At 40.2% G+C, this 18376-nt stretch overlaps 1 protein-coding gene across 1 annotated transcript in view; it reads right to left on the bottom strand.

Moving 5' to 3' along the window:
• Positions 1-18058, bottom strand: part of Magi3 (membrane associated guanylate kinase, WW and PDZ domain containing 3) — an 87221-nt gene extending 69163 nt beyond the window's left edge. Inside the window, exons 1-3 of the mRNA XM_013024619.1 lie at positions 18047-18058; positions 17925-17928; positions 8377-8493 (exon numbers count right to left, since the gene is read on the bottom strand). Of these exons, the coding sequence (XP_012880073.1) occupies positions 8377-8493; positions 17925-17928; positions 18047-18058 (133 nt within the window). The remainder of the gene's footprint in view (positions 1-8376; positions 8494-17924; positions 17929-18046) is intronic.
• Between the last annotated feature and the right edge of the window lie 318 nt (positions 18059-18376).

Genomic DNA, 18376 nt, shown 5'->3' with positions numbered 1-18376 from the left:
GCTGTAGCTCAAGTGGTAGAGCGCTCGCCTTGAGCTGAAGAGCTGAGGGACAGCACCCAGGCCCAGAGTTCAAGCCCCACGACTGACAAAAAAAAAAAAAAAAAAAAGCTTAAAACCACAAACTAATCTAAAAGGTGAAGTGAAAGTAATACTAATTTCAAAGCAAAACAAAAACCAGAGAAAGCAACATATTTTCATAATCATGATAAAAGAAAGTAAGGCTAAATGATTTTGGACATAGTCTTAACATTCTGTCTCAAACACTGCCCCTACCAAAGATCCAATACCAGCAGTCAATGCAACTAACGCTTAAAATTTTTGATTTAGGAATGAGAAGTTCAAATGCTTTTCACTATCTTTCAATTTTTTAATGACTTCTTGCATTTGTGTTAACAACTCCCTTTTAGCTGGGTGCCAAGTCATCCTAAATACTTGGAGGCTGAGATCTGAGGATCATGGTTTGAAGCCAGTCTGGCCAAGAAAGTCTGTGATACTATTATCTCCAATAAATTACCCCAAAACACCAGAAGTGGTGCTGTGGCTCAAGTGGTAGGGTACGAGCCTCGAGCAAAAGAAACTCAGGGACAAGGCCCAGGCCCTGAATTCAAGCCCCAGTATGGGCAAAATAGTAATAATAAATAAATACCCATCCCCCCCTTTTTAAAGGTTCTCTGTACAACCTACCTGCATTAGGTAGATCTCATGAGCTAGTAAACTGTATTAGCTCAAATAACACTAAGCCATTAGTCAGGACCTTGCCGTGTCCCCCTGGGAGTAGGGGATGCCCTCGGGAGAAGCACCCACGCAGTGTACACAGCACTAACTGCCCCAATAGACAATGACAGAGGCCACTCGGGTTCTAAAGGCCCTCAATTCATGAGATGCTTCACTTTCAACCACAGATGCTACCTTGGCTACCCTGTGATAATGTAGCTTTTCATGAGTTACAAGCATGCTACTTTCCATTGTAAGGAACTCAGCACTAGGCTCAAAACAAAGAACACAACTAAAGCCAACTTAAACCCATTCTGGCAGTGTCTTCCCAGAACAACTATCAGTACCAATTCTGTGTCAGTTGGAATCCAGATAGAAGAGAGAAATCTCATGGTAACTTGAACAAGGAAGTTTTAATGTGAAGAACTGCTATTTACAGGGACTTAAGTGAGACTGAAACATTTCTAAAAGTAAGACTAAAAGACAACTCTAAAAAACAGCATTCTAAAGTGGGTTCACAGAAGCTGCCAGAAAACTACTAGGAAGTCAGTGGGTATGCTGGTGGGGCTCGGGGAGCCTCCTGCTCTCTCCAGGGCATCAGTGAACCCCAACGGAGCAGACCACTAGGGTGTTCTGACACGTGCTGGGTGTATTTCTGCAACAGTAGCACAAAGGAACAGACATGCTGGACCCAAGAAAAGAAGCTTTTCTTTCTCCAGTGTCCACTGCGACCTCTACCGGCCAAGCTTCACACTGCCCAAGGGCTGGGGAGAGATGTCCAGTAACACTGTCAGGAGACAAAAGTGGACCAAGAGGACCGAGAAGAAATAAACAAGAGAGGCTATCATGAATGAGTGTTGAATACTTTATGAATTTCTGCATATGTTAAGAAGACAATGGTTTTGCTTCTGCAGTCTGTGATACTATGAATTTTCTGATGACATACCAACCTTGCATCCCTAGGCAAACCCCACCTAGTTATAATGGATTACCCTTTTATATACTGCTATATATTGATTTTTCCAAAATATTCTTAAGTTCAGGTTCATAAAAAATTTGGTCTAATATTACTGGTTTTTATATATCCAGCAAGTCTCAGTAGTATTCTAGCAATTACCCTAAATAATGTTTGATAGGTCTTGAGGTATTCTAATGTATGGTCTTTTGTAATTTCCCTGGTTAATTTAAAATTTCTAAACAAAAGTTGCCTAGAAATGTGCCATTTAATTTACAAGTACTTAGAGATTTCCCAGATGTTATTTGCAAATGATTCTGTAATTCTAGTCAGATAACTTATAAGATGTAATATTCTGACACTTGCTGTGTCTTCTCAATAAGCATACTGTCCAAAAAATAGGAAGAGGCTTCATGTATACTAGGAAATAATGTGTAGTCAGCTATTCTTGGGGGCATGTTCCAAAACATGCTGACTCAAAGGACTGCTCATGTTTTCTTTTTACCTTACTGATTTCTGCTTAACTTTAAGCTAATTACTAACATAAATACTTAATTATGATTATAAGGTTGCCTATTTTCCTTACCCTTCTGTTGCACAGCTTTCATTTCCCTTATATTTCAAGAATTTCCTATAATATTTTATGTAGCAATTTTGCAGTTGAAAAATCCCTCCCCTATGCTCTGTCTTCACTTCTCTGGTGTACACAGTCATCTAGGGTCAGCATCTTTTCCACTTAAATGTCAGGGATGGCACCGGCAGATTCGTACGGCTGCAGTGGAGGAGTCTCTAGGAATCCTCTGCTTCCTGGCATGTAATGCACCTTCTATCTGCCTTTCACCTTCTTTGCTTAATTACAGGCTGTCAGAATATTAGGTTATGTTGTGTCTTGGTGTAGTTTTCTTTCTTCTGCTTGTGGTTTGTTGAACTTCTTAGATGTGCATGTTTACTGTCTCCATGAAATTTAGAACAATTTTAGCCCCCATCTCTCCAAGTATTTTTTCTGCTTTCTTACTTTGGCTTGATAGGGTGCCATAGCTCAATATGAAAAGAGTATAGTTCTGTTCTAAATTTCAACTATCTAGAAACAGATGTTACTTATATCGTGCCCAATTTTTAGTTGTTTATGATGATTATACATGAGTTCCTTCTGGCTCTTGCTAGGCCCTCCCCCATTTTGGTAGCTTGTTTGATTAGTTTCTATGTATTCACATTCAGTGATCTCTTCTTCTGAAGTTTCTAATCTTTTTTTAAAGTATATCCTATGAATGTTATGCTCCATTTACTTTTTTTGTATATTCTCTTTGATTTAAATCCTTGAACATATTTATAATAGCACTAAAATGCCTGGTATGGTAATGCCATATCATGTGTCATTTCTAATTATTTTTTTCTATCAGAGAATTTATTCACTTGAAAAGCTGTATTTTTTTTCATTTGAAAAGCTGTATGGTCTCACTTTCCTATGTGCTGCATGTCTAGTAATTTTGATTTCCAGTACTGAGGGTTGGACTTACTTATATACCCTCTTATTCTATATCTTGAGCCATGCCTCCAACCTGGATTTTTAGTAGTTACATTTGGAGATAGACTCTCAAAATAAAAAAAACAACTCTTCTGCTTGAGTAGGTTTGAACTGTAATCCTCTGGTGCCAGCTACATGTCTAGTAACTTTTTATTAAATGTTGGATACTGTGAAATACATTGTCTCCATTTTGTTCTGTCTCTCTATGTGTGTCAGGTTAAATGCTATTCATACCCATTCAATTCTTTGAGGGTTTTAAAATTAACTTCATTAAAATGGGCCTACAAGTTTTCATCCACTACTTTAGCCCTGGTAGTAAGGTAGGACGCTGGTGGGACTCCCTGATCAGACTGGTCAAAACTCAAACATCTTCTGGCCCTGTGTGAGCTCTGGGAATTACCCTCAGCTCTTCTTGTCTGGCCTGTGGGCCTGTCCTACACATTCCCAGCTTACTGTGCTCCCTGCTGATCACTTGAGCTTTTTCCTTCAGAGGTCTCTCCACTTATAAATTCCAGATACTTTAGACTTCTAAACTCAGATTTCTGTTCTCACAACTCAGTGTCTGCTGTACTCTGCCTGGGCTGCCTTCCCTGCAGAAAATTCCTTCAGGCAGAAAGTTGAAGAAAACACAGTCTCCTTTCCTCTTTTCTCAGAAATCCTAGTCCTATTCTACTGAAGTCTGTTATCAAAGAATAAAAAGACCTGTCTGTCTGCTGCTCCTCTCTCTATTTTCTTGTTCAAAAAATCCTCATATTTTGGTCAGTAAGTGTCTCTACTAGGTGGCTGATAAAGTACTTCTGATATGTAACTAGAAAGCATTTATATACTTTCTGGTACAATTAGGTATTCTAACCTCATTTACACTTTCTTGTCTCAGACCTCAAATCAGGTTTTTTTTTTTTTCTTGTTGTTTTTTTTTCTTGAACTCTAGGCCTGGGCACTGTACCTCAGCTCTTCAGCTAAAGGCTAGTGCTCTACCACTTGAGCCACAGCACCACTTATGGCTTTTTTTGCTTATGTGGTGCTGAGGAATTGAACCCAGGGCCTCATGCATGCGAGGCAAGCACTCTACCACTGAGCCACCTTCCCAGCCTTGGGAATCAGGTTTTATTGCCCAAGTAGACTTAGAATTTTTTTTTGCAGGCAGAAGTGGTACTGATGTTTGAACTCACTTGCTAGGCAAGTACTCTCCCGCTAAGCCATGCATCTAGCCTTTTTTTGTACTGGTTATTTTTGCGATAGGTCTCACTTATTCCCAGGCCCCTGTGCTGCAATCCACCTGCTGTCTGATTCCCACTGTAACTGGGATGACAGATACATGCTAGCATACCACACTTCCATTGAAATGGAGGCTCACAGACTTTTCTGCTTAGGTTGGCTTAGAACTGTAGTCCTCCTGATCTGAGCCTCCCGGAGAGCTAGGATGACAGAAGAACACCACTGCCTTCTAGAGTTGCAATCTTTCAGTAAAGAATGCTAAGAGACCAGACGTGGCCATTCAGTGGGCTAACTGCTTCTAGGTTCAGAGCAGTTTAAAGCATTTGGGTTTGTCAGACAGCTAAGTGGAGCTATTAAGATCTGAAGAGGTACAGCTGCGTGGACCCTATGAACAAAAACTATATATAAACTGTAGCTCTTCTCTAGGACAAAACTTCACACTGAGGAGAAACTACAAAACTGGGACAATAAAGTAACTTAAAAGACCCATGTGATGGAGGCAGCAGACAGTAAGGAGATAGGTCTTAGGAAGCACAGCTTTCTTTTTATTACTCTGTTTTAACAAAGGAAGAACAACTTTACCTCTGAAATGAAAATCAGACTGCTCTCAGACTTTTTTTTGGAGGGGGGCGGGTAAATACTGGGGTTTGAAGTTAAATAGGTACTCTACCACTTGAGCCACTTCCCAGTCCCCTTTGCTTTCATTATTTTTAGAACAGGGTCATGCTTTTTGCCCCCATTAGCCTGGCAGTGACTTATATTTGTTTCCTGTGTGGCTTATATGACAGATCTCAACTGCACCCAGCTCCCTGCCCCTCTACCCCCAAGTACTAGGGTTTGAACTTGACTGGATCTCTCCCCCCCAGCCCCGTTCTAGAGCCATGCCTCTATCTAAGGGGGCTGACTTTGAATTGTGGCCCTCAGATCTCAGACTCATGAGTACCCAGAATTGGACGGAATGGGATCTCAAACTTTTTACCTGGCTGCCCTTAGCCACTAACCTCGCGATCTCTGCATCCCGAACAGCTATTATCACATGCATGAGCTACTACCGTACTTCAAAACAAATACGAAGTATGAAGGTCACAGACAAACTACTAAGATAATTCTGGGAATTTTCCTTGGGAACTCTAGTAGAGAACAAGCTTTAGATATCCACAATTACTCAAGAAACAATGAACTGGTGGTAAGAGTACACATGTACTTACAGAATAATGAATCAGTATAAGAGTACAGTCATGTAATGGCTTGCAAACATGCATATAACTCAAGTATCAAAGAGTAGGGCAGCTGGGTGCCATTGGCTCACATCTGTAATCCCAGCTACTCAAAGAGGCTGAGATTTGAAGATCATGGTTTAAAGCCAGTCCTGGCAGGAAAGTCTGTGAGGCTCCTAACTCTAATTAACCTCCCAAAAGAGAAAGAAGTGCAACTGGAGTCAAACAGTGTGCAGACTTTGAGCAAAAAGCTCAGGGATAGTGCCTAGGCCCTGAGTTCAAGCCTAGGACCACACGCAAGCACACATGCACACCCAAGTACACATGCATGCACGCACGCATGTGTGAGCACACACACACACACACACACACACACACAAAACAGGAAAAGAATGAAAAAAACAGGTACAAAGTAGACTATGCTTATTGATTTATTTCAATTGCTGCTAGTAAAAAGATGTTACTTCAAGTCAACTATGGGGGAGAACAGAGAAAGAAGAGATCAATAGATAATTCAGTATTTCTTTTTTTGGATATTAATAATAATTTTTATTTTTTTTCATTTTATTTTATTTTTTTTGTGAACATACTGTACAGAGGGGTTACAATTACATGGGCAGGAAAATGCGTACATTTCTTATCAAGCATTGCAGCCTCCTCCTTTGTTTACCCTTAATTCAGTGTTTCTTATAGTCAGGACAAAAATAAACAGAGAGGAAAATGAGGAATATTAAATAAAAATGTAGAACTAACCATAAGGATAAAGATGGAAGCTGTTTAAAGAAAGAGAACAGATGAACAACAAGCTATAGAGTAAAAGGCTTATGATATAAAAGTGACATAAGGTAAAAGAAGATAGAAAAATATGAAAGATGTGAGGCTAAAGATAATGTTCTATCAAAAAATATAAAGACAGCTTCATCTGGCATTGGTGGCTCACATATAATTCTAGCTACTCGGGAGGCCGAGATCCAGAGGATCATGATTCAAAGCCAGTCTAGGCAGAGAAGTCTCTCATTTATGCCAAGTCCATGTGGACTGTGAATCTCCCATTTACACTTTCCATGTAGCTATGGTGACAGGTGTGGACCAACCATCACACCTAATTTGTTGTTGTTGTTGCTGAGATGGGGTCTTCAAACCTGCTTTATCTAGGCTGGCTTCAATCTATGATTTCCTGATCTCTGTCTCAGCAGAAGTTAAGATTGTAAGTGTGAGCCATAGCACCCAGCTAATGGGTCTTTGAAGGATAAAATACAAAATGACAATCATCAGGCCTGTGGTTTAAAAAGAAAGAATGTATTTAAAAAAAGAAAATAGGCTACATTCAGGTGACAAGGTGACATGAAAGGCAGGACACCTTGAATGCCCGGTTAAGTGGTTTACATACTGTTCTCACTGTAATTCTAGTAACTGTATGAAGTAAGTCATGTTGTGCTTATTTTAAGTATGGAGATTCTGAGGTTCAGAAACATACCATAATTTGCCCATATGAAGTAGAGAGTAAGATGTTAGACTCAAGAGTCTGAGCCGGAACTGGTTCAAGTTGTAAAGTGTCAGCCTAGCAATAGAGAGGTTGTCCTAAGTTCAAACCCCAGTACTGCTAAACAAATCATCTTTACCATTACATACACTGTTTATAAATAATATATTCACAAAGGAAAACAGAAGAAAAACAGTTCAAGTAAGAAAGGGTAAGGGTTCGGGGAAGTGCAGAGGGACAGGTATTAAAAAACACAATCAAGAAGCCTTGGTAATAGATTGGACATTATATAAAATTAACAAGTAAAGGAAATCAACAGGTCCATACCCTTAGGAAATTGGTATCCACAAATGGTTGCAGACACTGGAAAGAAACTCAGAGAAGGCCCTTCTGTGACCTTTATTGTTTGCTGCTCTGCATTCTTTCCAAGACCTGTGTTGACTAAAGCCAAACTTAAGCATTTCCTGCTATGTGTTCAAGATTCATCAGGTCCTCTGAGAAATATCAAGACCTCTAGCTAGGTGAAGTTCAGAATGAATGGTAGAAAGGTTTCTTTGTGCTTCTTCCTTTTTGTCCTTTGTCCTACCCAGGTGGAGGGTACATTATAAAGCTGCTCTCCAGGCACATACTATTAAGAGCTAAAATTGTACTACAGAGATTTTACAATTTGATTCGTAGAAATAAAATCTAATTAACAGGCAAATATGTACTTTACTACATTTTTAAGAGTATATTCAATTGTACAGCATAAGGATTTCCCATGACATTTCCATATAGTAAATAAAATTTTAAATTCTAAACAATTTTTTAAAAGTCACAATACAGAATCTTCTAATTCTTTGTAATTTTATAAAGCAAACTCCCGAAGTTCTCTAAAGATTTTCTTCTTATCCAATCTTTCTTTCTTGTGTATGTGCACTTGCTAGTCCTACGGCTTGAACTCAGGGCATGGCACTATGCCTGGGAGTTTTTGCTCAAAGCCAGCACTCTACCACTTGGAACGGTAACTCCACTTCTTCCTTTTCTGGATGGTTAATAGGGGCTAAGAGTCTCATGGACTTTTCTGCCCCTGCTGACTTTGAACTATGATCCTGAGATCTCAGCCTCCTGAGGAGCTGAGATTACAGATGAGTCACCAGCACCCAGCTTTTTGTTCCATTCTTATTCACCAACTTGGTCTTCCCAAATTCATCTGAGATGTTCTGAATAATTTCTAGACGTTCACTTAGTTAAGTAAGGATAGCTCATATTATCACATACTTACATGGAATGGTTCTCAAGTAGAGATTATCTCTGATCACTTGCTGCAGTTTGTGATCAACTGATCCTTTCTGGAATTGAAGGCTCAGGTAATGTCGCAAATCTTTGTTAATGACTTTGCCTAAAAAAAAACCACAGGAAACAAAACACAGCTGTTAGATGTCCATTTAAATATAGAAGCTAGTGACCGAATATTTTTAAACCATTTAACTGTAACAGGAAAAGGAAATCAAAATATTTTAACAAAAGAAGATAACAACAAATGATTGTAGGCACAATAATTATGCAGTGCAGTATATTGTGGGCCTGATTTTGCACGGCCAGAGGAGATTGCTGACAGGGACTGTCATGTCAGCACTGGTAGCAGCAGTACAGATGTATGATCCACACATATGCTTTGATCATTCTCATGACAAGCTATGCAAAGGTATTATCTTATCTAAACTGTACAGATAAAAAGGAGAGGTTTTGTCACTTGGCCAAAGTTCCAGTGTGTGAATCCAGGGAGTGCATCTCCAACCCTCACTGTGAGCTTGGGCACACTAAGCCAGGCAGGATTGCCAGTGTCCCCACTCCCACAATGCCTGTCACTTTCTGTGTATTGTCTGTGTATGTGCCTTTCTTGTGCATGAGTAAGAGCTCTTACAAGCTGAAAGAAGAGTTCCAGGGATAGTTAGGTTGAGCAGAACCTTCTAACAATAATTTGAAAGAACATCAGCTAACTCAGGTTTAAGCTAACAATGTGGTATTACTCATCATGTTTCAAATACCACCTCATTATTTCTATTCTACTTTCAGTCTATTCGAGTGTACCTAAGCCAGATGGGGGGGGGTGGGTCACACCTGTAATCCTAGCCACATAGGGGGCTGAGATGTGAGGATTATGGTTCGAAGCCACATGGTGATGGGTAGGAAAGTCTGTGAGATTCTTATTTCCAATTAACTACCAAAAAGCTGGAAGCAGAGATGTGGCTCAAGTGGTAGAGTGCTTACCTTGAGCACAAAAGCTCAAGGACAGTACCCAGGTCCAGAGTTCCCAGACTGGCATACACATAGACATAAAAAAGTGTATCTAGGGCTGGTAAGGTGGTTCAGTGGTAGAGTGCTTGCCTTGGATGCATAAAGCCCTGAATTTGATTCCTTAGCACAACATATGCAGAAAAGGCCGGAAGTGGCTCTGGGCTCAAGCAGTAGAGCGCTATCCTTGTGCTGGAGAGCTGAGGGACAGCACCCAGGCCGAGTTCAGGCCCCATGACCAACCTCCCCCCCCCCCCAAAAAAAAAGTGTATCTAATGTTATAAATTTACAAAGTCCATTTCTACTTTATCCTCGAAGTGCTCTCATACAAACAAGCAGGAACACGCTAGTTTTTAAAAATAATTAATTAATTAATTATTTTATCGGTCGTGGGGCTTGAACTCTGGGCTTGGGCACTGTCCCTCAGCTCTTCAGCTCAAGGCAAGCGCTCTACCACTTGAGCCACAGCACCACTTCCAGTTTTCTGGTGGTTTATTGGAGATAAAAGTCTCACGGATTTTCTTGCCTGGGCTGGCTGTGAACCGTGATTCTCAGATCTCAGCCTCCTGAGTAGCTAGGATTACAGGCGTGAGCCACCAGTGCCCAACTTAAAAAATAATTTATATATTTAAATTCTTGTCCAGTGTATTTGGTATTCTCCTTGAAATTTAGAAAAACACAGGCTGCAATAATCAAGCAATGCTGTCATTTTCTGTGTGATACTTCTCCTAGCACCTCAGCAACAGGAGGATGTCTTCCACTCAGAGGGTCATGTTCTCTGTCAGTTACAAAGTACACCGGGGACAGGACATGTTAAAAAGGTGTGTCCGTGCTCCACAGACTTCTGTAAGTACACAGGCTAGATTTTATCTATCATCTTTACCTCTGCATCATTCAACTTCAACTTAAGTTTGGTGTTGTATACATGCTCTTGGATCCTTAAAAAGGTTCCTCTTTGGGTGGGCACCAGTGGCTCACACCTGTCATCCTAGCTACTCAGGAGGCTGAGATTTGAGGATCGCGGTTCACAGCCAACCCTGGCAGGAAAGTCCCAGAGACTCTTATCTCCAATTAACCACTAGAAAACTGGAAATGGTGCTGTTGCTCAAGTGGTAGAGCTCTCGCCTTGAGCTGAAGAGCTGAGGGACAGCGCCCAGGACCAGGGTTCAAGCCCCACAACCAACAAGAAAGAAAGAAAGAGAAAGGGGGGGGGGAAGAAGGGAGGGAGGGAGAAAAAAGAAAAAGAAAGAACGAAAGAAAGACACCTTAACTCTAGTCTTCAAAGACACAGTGATTCTCAAATTAGCAACATTAAAAGTAAAGATTTGATACAGAACAATGTGTCAGATGCTCATAATATATTTTAAGTGAAAATATTCATGTTACAAAATAGAATACTAAGTGTAAGCCCAATCTGAAACAACCTGGGGGGGATATGCAAAAATAAGCAATGAGAAAAAGCACACGTAAAAAAACTCATGCTGCAACAGTTACCTAAGATTTAAAGTGTAATTACTAGGGCATTTCAAAGACCTTTTTCTTTTTTTTTTTTTTCTTTTTGCTTATGTAGTGCTGGGGAATCGAACCCAGGGCCTCAGGCATGCAAGGCAAGCACTCTACCACTGAGCCACTTTCCCAGCACCTCAAAGACCTTTTTCTACACATCCTTTTTTTTCTTCATCATTTTTGTATTTTCATTAGTGAAAGCGAACCAGGCAGCAGTGCCTCCTGCCTATAATTCTAGTTCCTCAGGAGACTGAGTCCTGGATGATTGAGGTTTGAAACCAGTCTAAGCAGAAAAGTCTGTAAAACTCCATCTCCAATTAACCCGCAAAAAGTTAGACTGGAGGTGTGGGTCAAGCAGTAGAGCATCACCATCTGCATGAAAGCCCAGTTCCAGGCCTTGAGATCAATTACTGGCTGGCACCTACATTACACACATGCACACATGTGTGCGCACACGCGCGCGCGCGCACACACACACACACTCACATGTATAAAAGTGTATTATTACACCGAAGGGTACAAACTGTGCCCTTCAATGGCCCTCAGCAGAAAAGGAAGCCTGACCTAATATATCATTACCAAAACTTGCTAACTTTTATATAGAATTGGGTACATGTACGTTTTCTTTTAGTTATTTGGCTTCAAAGAAGGTGTTATTTTCACTAAACCTAAATTAAAGCACAACCACGTATAAGCTACAGAACTAAAATCTACATCTGAAAAATGAAATTTAAATTTCTGTTTAAGATGAGACTAAATCATCATAAATTTCTTTTTGAAAAGTATATATCAAGAATGTTTAGCAAAATGGAACCTTGGTAGAACAGAGTAGAAAAAAAAGGAATAATCAAAACTTTTTCTAAACTTTTTGATGGGATTACATAGATGTAATACTTTTTGTTAAAAATCTATATTTTAAAAGTGCTGTCCTGGGGCGGTAGCAATTTTTGTTTTGTGACACCCACATTAACAAGCCTGTCATAAACCCAGATAACCAATGCCTGTATGGCACACCGATAACTGAACCTCTTGTGTTCCAGTAGAAACTAATAAACTGACAAAATTAACCAATATTTGGGAATTATTTAATAGTATCTTTTTCTCTGGTAGCTTTTAAAAACAATTTATGAGGGCTGGGAAGGTGGCTCAGTGGTAGAGTGCTTGCCTTGTATGCATGAGGCGCTGGGTTCGATTCCTCAGCACCACATAAATAGAAAAAGGCGGAAGTGGCTCTGTGGCGGAAGTGGTAGAGCGCTAGCCTTGAGCTGAAGAGCTGAGGGACAGCACCCAGACCCAGGGTTCAAGCCCCCATCACCGATAAAAAAAAAAAAAAGCTATCAGATGCTGGTGCCTTATGACTGAAATTCTAGCTACTTAGGAGGCTGAGAGCTGAGGATTGTGGTTTGAAGAAGCCAGCCCAGGCAGGAAAGTCCATGAAACTCTTATCTCCATTTAACCACCAAAAAGCTGGAGCTGGAGTTCAAGTGGTAGCCTTGAGTACAAAAGCTCAGGAACAATGTACAGGCCCTGAGTTCAACCACCCTAGGACTGTTAACCAAAAACAAACACAGTAATAATTCATGCTAATCCTCGGAAAATTTCTGAAGTGTATGGCTAAAAGAGTGAAAAACTTATATCAAATTTCAAAAGTAATCTGACTCCACGGAAAATCAACATTCATTTAACAAATGAAAATTTAAGTGCTTCCTATTTCCATTGTTAATCTCTAGTTTAATCGACACATTTAAAAGGATTTTTTAGATTTTTTTTTTTTTTGTCGGTCGTGGGGCTTGAACTCTGGACTTGGTCGCTGTCCCTGCGCTCTTCAGCTCAAGGCGAGCGCTCTACCACTTGAGCTACAGCGCCACTTCCTTAAAAGGATTTTTAAAATTATGTTTATAAAACATGGCTATATATGTTCAAGAATCAGAAATAAAACAAAAAAAGCAAATAAATACCAAGTAAGTTGCTGATAGGAGTGTGAGAATTTAGAGGACAGACATGAAATTAGAATTGTAAATTGAGAATCTTTGGTTCAAGAAAAAAATGACAAAAATGTAGCTTTGGATACAGAGATGGCAAGAAGTGTTTTCATGCACAGCTGATGAAAATACTTTTCAAAAAACATTCTGGCAAAAAATAAATAACATACATGTCCCCTGAAAAGAATCCTCAAGGTGATAGCTGTAATGTAAAAAAGTTATGATAAATGTTTATCACAGCATTATTGACAAGGAATTCATATATTCAGCTATAGGAAACTGCTGATTAAATGACAATAATGAAGTATAACACCTTCTAAACACATTATTGAGCAGAAACACAAGAAGCTACAGAGCAGCATGAGTCTACAATGCCATTAATGAAGTAGTACCCATAGGTATGTAAAAAATATATTCTAAATGTGCTATCCCTAAATGGAAAGGTATTGAAGAATTTTCATTCATCTTAATCATTTTCTATATTGGGGTTTTTCTGAAAAAGAAAAAAAAGCCTACCATTTAAAAAATTCAATAAAACCCCTCCTCCTCGAGTGTTTAAAAACTGAGATGCAACATAACCTAGGGCAAGAGAAGAAAACCACCCTGGCTGAACTCATCTGCTTTTCAAATGCCAGCCTGTGCAGGAAGACTACATTGTCAAAGCCTAGCACTGCTCCGGCTGAGAACCAAACAAGCAGGCTAGAGAAGTCAGGCCTGGTAGACCTGACCTCACTGACGTGAGATTATACAGGGGCTCTTCAACCCAGACCCAGGACTGAGATCTGTGCAGCAATTTAGAGTGAGTTACTGCGAGTATACTAATCTTGAGGATTAGTACACCATGTGTAAGAAAACACATATAAAGTTAAAAAAGAAAAACACAGCTTGACTACAATACAATTATTTCCCTTACAAAAAAGGGTAAAGAGAAATATCGTATGATAGAAGTAAATAAAACCAAAAACCCCCACAAACCCCCAGGTACCTCTGGGTATTAGGGATATAAACCATCACAGAGCAGACCCTGTCCGCAGTGTCACAGGACGCCCTGTCCTGCTTTGCTCCGGTAGGTAGAAACAAACCATCAGAAAGGCAGGCTAAGAGTGAGCACCAGGTACACTGGTGGGGTGTCACAGTGACTGGGCTGGGTTTGGGTGGAGGAGGGGTCAGGGAGCTCATGGGCACTGTTGGTGGGTAAACAGCTTCCTAGGTGGCTTGAGGTGTAACAACACAAAACAACAAAAATGGAGGTGCAAGGAACTATAAAACTAGAGTAACAGTTGGTACACTCAGGGGACAGAAGACTTTGCTCAGAACATTAAAGACTCAGAATATCATTTTCTGATGTAATCACTGAGAGTTTCTCACGGGAATGTTGTATCACCAAACCTGTGTTTTGGAAGGATCATTCTGAAAACAATGTGAGCTACAAAGACAAAGGAGAACAGGGACTGAGCTCCCAAACCAGCACAGGACAAATTTGGTCACAGCTCAAGTAATAACAGCATCAGAAGCAGCATTAGAAGAATCAGTACAGCAGAAAATTGGATCGGTGAAATAGGAAGCAGATTCCAGAAATGCGCTAAATGTTGGAACTTGGCCAAAATCTGAAGTGAATCAATGCTCACAGATTTACAAGGAAGTGCTATGACTCAAATGTCAAATGTCTCTGAAAAAGAGAATAAATTAAACAAGCAATAAATAAAACATATACTTGAAGCAATTGAAAAATTAAAAATAAATGTAATTGGAAATGGAAAGGTCCACCATGTACCATATACCAAGAGAAGGAAAATGACAGCATCATAAAGACACTTATTCAAGTTCTTCGTTCACTTTTGGGAGCAAGAATAGTGGGGCAGTTGAGTGTAGAGATCTCAGAATTTTCCTTCAAAAAAGAAGAGATATCATTTAAACAGATAAAGTCAAGAGGAATTCATATGACATTTTCTTGGTCAAAGACAATGTGGCCTCTTTTCTTCCTTTTGCTTCTCTTGATAGGATGACTGTGAATGAATTAGTGAATGAATAAATGATAGATGAGTTTATGGATCGATTTCATGTAACTATCTTTCTTCAGAACACTAGAAAAGTGGTAATTCAAAGTCCTGCCAGTAAAGTCCAAAGAAAAAGTTACCATTTTGATTTGCTAAAGGGGAATGTTCTATGGCTTCTGTGATGACAAAAGGAAGTTCAGGGAGAGCTCAGTCAGTATCGAAGCATTAATAAAACGAAACAGAAAAACCTAAGCCTTTGTCAAACAAAACAACTTTTCTACCTAATCACATTTTCTTCTTTAAAAACTTAATCTTTTATCTCCTAGAATATTCTGATCAAAACATCTATTTTTAGTGATTTTCTACACAAATATCTTCATTATTCACCTTCTCAAAATTCCAAATTGTAATAGGTTAAGTGAAAACTATGGAGAGGAAATACTGTTTAAGTAGGTTTCTACAGTTTAATCTCTACATGCAGTTTTACAAAGCAATTACCCTAAACGCTTCAAAAGTGTCAAGGTCTGGAAAAGACAGGAAAGAAAAGAGAACTGTTAAGGCATGAAGACTAAGGGACTGAAGTCAAGACAACTAAAGAAAGGGTTTTAAAAAAAAAAAAAGGAAGAAAAAAATACAAAAGACATTTTTAGGAAAAACCTTAACTTAGCCTGTACATTAAATATCTTTATCATCATTCTTCCACATGTGGGTATGAAATAGCTTTGTGGTTATTTTTAGGGTATATGTACAGAAGTATTGTGACATGTGCAATTTAACTTCAAACAACTGTGATTTAAAGGAATCACCCACAAGTACATTAAGTAGTAAAAAAGGTTTTCCATAAGCTAAAACTTAGTCTAAGTAAAGAGTGTATAGGAAATTCATCCCCCCCTTTTTGAAAAAGCCATTTAAAGGCGAGGTAAATTCTTTTAAAGTTCAAACCTACAACCTATTCCACCAACAGCTAACATTTATTGCGTGACTACAGTCTACTCTGTTCAAGCCAATTACTTTTATTAACCCATTTGATCCTCACAAGTCCCCTATGGAGTTAAGCATTACTACTACAACTACCATTACTATTACATAGGAGTAGCCAGAGGCACTAAAAGGTAACATAGTCACTCAAGGTCACACAGCTAGATGTGTGATGTAGTCAAACACTGCACCTCTATAAGGATACAGGTAAACAATAAGCACATGAGTAACTACCAAAAAAAAAAGGAACTAGCCAGGAGTGATGACCTGAACTTATAACCCTAGCTTCCTGAAAGGTAGAAATCAGGGGGCTGATCTTTTATAAACGCACGTTCCCCGTATCATCTTATAGAAATAAATTTATTCACATTTTTATCCCCTTTGCCAGGATACCACCCACTTCATGGCAGGAAGCATGTTTGGCTTAGTTCACATCCCTAGACTCTAGAAGAGCTAGGTGAACAGGAGGCACATAAAAGCCTGCTGAAGTTCTATGCTTATGAGATGTTCATTAAGCGAAGAAATGAAGACAATTAAGTCTCAATATATTCATTTATACTTTGTAGATGTATTTTTTTATTTCTATTAAAAAATAGTATCTGAGCTAGGCTCTGGTGGCTCACGCCTATAATCCTAGCTACTCAGGAGACTGAGATCTGAGGATTATGGTTCAAAGCCAGCCCATGCAGGTCCCTGAGACTCTTATCTCCAACTAACCACTAGAAACCTGGAAGTGGTGCTGTGGTTCAAGTGGTAGAGCCCTGGCCTTGAGCTGAAGAGCTGAGGGACAGTGGCCAAACCCAGAGTTCAAGCCCCACGACTAACAACAATAACAAAATAATAATAACAATAATAATAATAATATCTGAGCCAAGGGCTAGTGGCTCAGGTCTGTAATCCTAGCCACTCAGGAGGCTGAGACCTGAGGACTGAAGTTCAAAGCCAGTCCAAGAAAGGAAAGGCCCTTGAGATGCTTTATCTCCAATTAATCATCCAAAGCCAGAAGTAGAGCTGAGTCTCAAGTGGTAGAACACTAGCCTTGAGCAAGAAAGTTCAGTGACAGCATCCTAGATGGAGGTCAAACTCAGTCCTGCCGCTCAACAGATGAAGTCAACACTGATAACTGATAATATATTTGTTAGCCAGACAGAATGAGCAGTGGATTTGCTCCCATGTTCTAAAGTGATGGTAGTAGTCTGGCAGACAATAGTATCCATGTTGCACCGCCTTTGAACAAAACAGAATCAGCACTGTGGGCTGTGATGCTATCCTTGGAGAGACTACGTGGGGCTGGGCGCTGGCTGGCATCTGGAAACTTCCATTTCGGGAAGGTTCTCACCTCCCTCATAAGTAGGCCTCAAGTACCTGAAAGTGTGCAAATCAGCCCAGTGCTGTGTTGTCCCCCAGAGCTGGCATTCTGGTACAATGTAGGCTGCAGACAGCTAGAGGATCAGCCTCCGTAAAGTCTAGCCACGGTCTAGAGGGATCTGCTGGGGGCCTCTCGTGTATGCTGCTAGGACTGGTGCTGGTGGAGTTGGTGACTCCAGGAGACGCCACCAGAGCCCCGTCTACAGTAAATCAGAGCAACGAGAGGGACACATGCCCAGTGCTAGGAGCCCCCAGAAAACCACCACCACCACCAAGCGTGGCAAGCTCCAAACAGCATGCAATGTCAGACAGTGGTTCTGTTATTCCAGGGTAATGAACATTACCAAGCATTTAACATTCCATAGGAATAAGAAAGAAACAACAGGAGTCATTAAGATTTCTGACTGTAGGGCCGGGTGCTGGTGGCTCATACCTATAACCCTAGCTTCTTAGGAGACTGATAGGAGCACCCCAGTTTGAAGCTACCTTGGGCAGGAAAGTCCATAGACTCTTGTCTCCAATGAACCACCAGGAAAACTAGAAGTGGTGATGTGGCTCAAAGTGGTAGAGCGCTAGCCTTCAGCAGAAAAGCTCAGGGACAGTGCCAAGCCCTGATTTCAAGTGCCACAACTGACAAAAAAAAGATTTCAGACTGTAGACTATGTATGACTAATTATTTCCCATCCAATGGTTAATATACTTACTCTCCTGGGGGACAAGGAAGCAATAAGATAATTAATTATGAGAGATCCAATTCATACTTTAAATTATAAAATAGGTCTCAGTCTCAAAAGTAATGGAATTAGTCTTACAAAATCTTACTTACACATGCACCCATTCCTATAAACCCCAGAAGACAGGCTCTACAGCAAGCTTCTAGTTCACAATCACACTTTACAAGTCAAAATTCCTCAGGCCTTTGTTTCTGATTTACAGATGGGATTGGGGTGATGTTAGGAAGCACCAGTGTTGGACTGGCTATGGAGACTGTATGTGTAATCTTCCCCACTGAGGAGGGAAAGAGTGAGAGAATCAGGGTTGAAGGTTGGCACAGACAAAAAGTGAGAAACATGCCCCCCCCCATATCTCAATAAACGAGCCAGGTATAGCACTTCACACCTATAACCCTACACAGCAGGTACAAGGAACAGGATCA

This window comes from Dipodomys ordii, unplaced genomic scaffold, assembly GCF_000151885.1.
Source record: "Dipodomys ordii isolate 6190 unplaced genomic scaffold, Dord_2.0 Scaffold78, whole genome shotgun sequence".
Taxonomy (NCBI): Eukaryota; Metazoa; Chordata; class Mammalia; order Rodentia; family Heteromyidae; genus Dipodomys; species Dipodomys ordii.
Note: the sequence above shows the minus strand (reverse complement) of the source record. Positions and strands in the feature narration are given on the sequence as shown.